Raw genomic sequence first — 530 nt, 5'->3', positions numbered from 1 at the left:
CCCCCATCCTCTCTGGGGTCTTGGGTGGCACGAGGGGGGATGCGTCCACTGGCACAGCATGTCCCTGGCTCAGCACCCCTAACCGAACCCCTATTCCTGGCATTCAGCTCCCAAATCCCAGTGCTGCTGTGAAATGGTGAAATCCCCACCATCCCTGAGCTGGCTGAGGCCCGGTGCCCAAGTGGCCGTTCCCATGTGGTGCTGTGCAGCCGTGCTGGGCTGGGCTGGATGGGGAACCATCAATGTGGCCGGGAAGGAGGCGTTTCCTGGCCCCCCGCTGGCCCCGGGCCAAGCTCCGAAATGAGACGCCTTGCACCACACCGCAGCTGGCGGCGTGCAGGGAGCTCCCACTCACACCTCCCCGTGGTATAAAACCCCTGTGCGCCGCAGCCCGTGCAGACCCAGGAGAGCCCGTGGAGCAGGTAAGTGGCCCATCCACCACCGCGGGATGGGGGTCAGCACCCAGGGGTCCTGCCACCCCTCTGCACCCCACCCCTGCTCCCCAGCTCAGCTCTGCCATAACTTGCCGC

The 530-nt window shown here is 66.0% G+C and overlaps 1 protein-coding gene across 1 annotated transcript in view; it reads left to right on the top strand.

Annotated features, from left to right (window-relative positions):
* The first annotated feature begins 242 nt into the window (after positions 1-242).
* Positions 243-530, top strand: part of LOC104160973 (protein S100-A14-like) — a 2,237-nt gene continuing 1,949 nt past the window's right edge. The window contains exon 1 of the mRNA XM_009699242.1: positions 243-422. Within this exon, the coding sequence (XP_009697544.1) occupies positions 243-422 (180 nt within the window). The remainder of the gene's footprint in view (positions 423-530) is intronic.

The sequence above is a fragment of the Cariama cristata genome, unplaced genomic scaffold, assembly GCF_000690535.1.
Source record: "Cariama cristata isolate BGI_N322 unplaced genomic scaffold, ASM69053v1 scaffold30474, whole genome shotgun sequence".
Classification (NCBI taxonomy): Eukaryota; Metazoa; Chordata; class Aves; order Cariamiformes; family Cariamidae; genus Cariama; species Cariama cristata.
The sequence above is the reverse complement of the archived record's forward strand: the minus strand, read 5'-3'. Positions and strand labels throughout refer to the sequence as shown.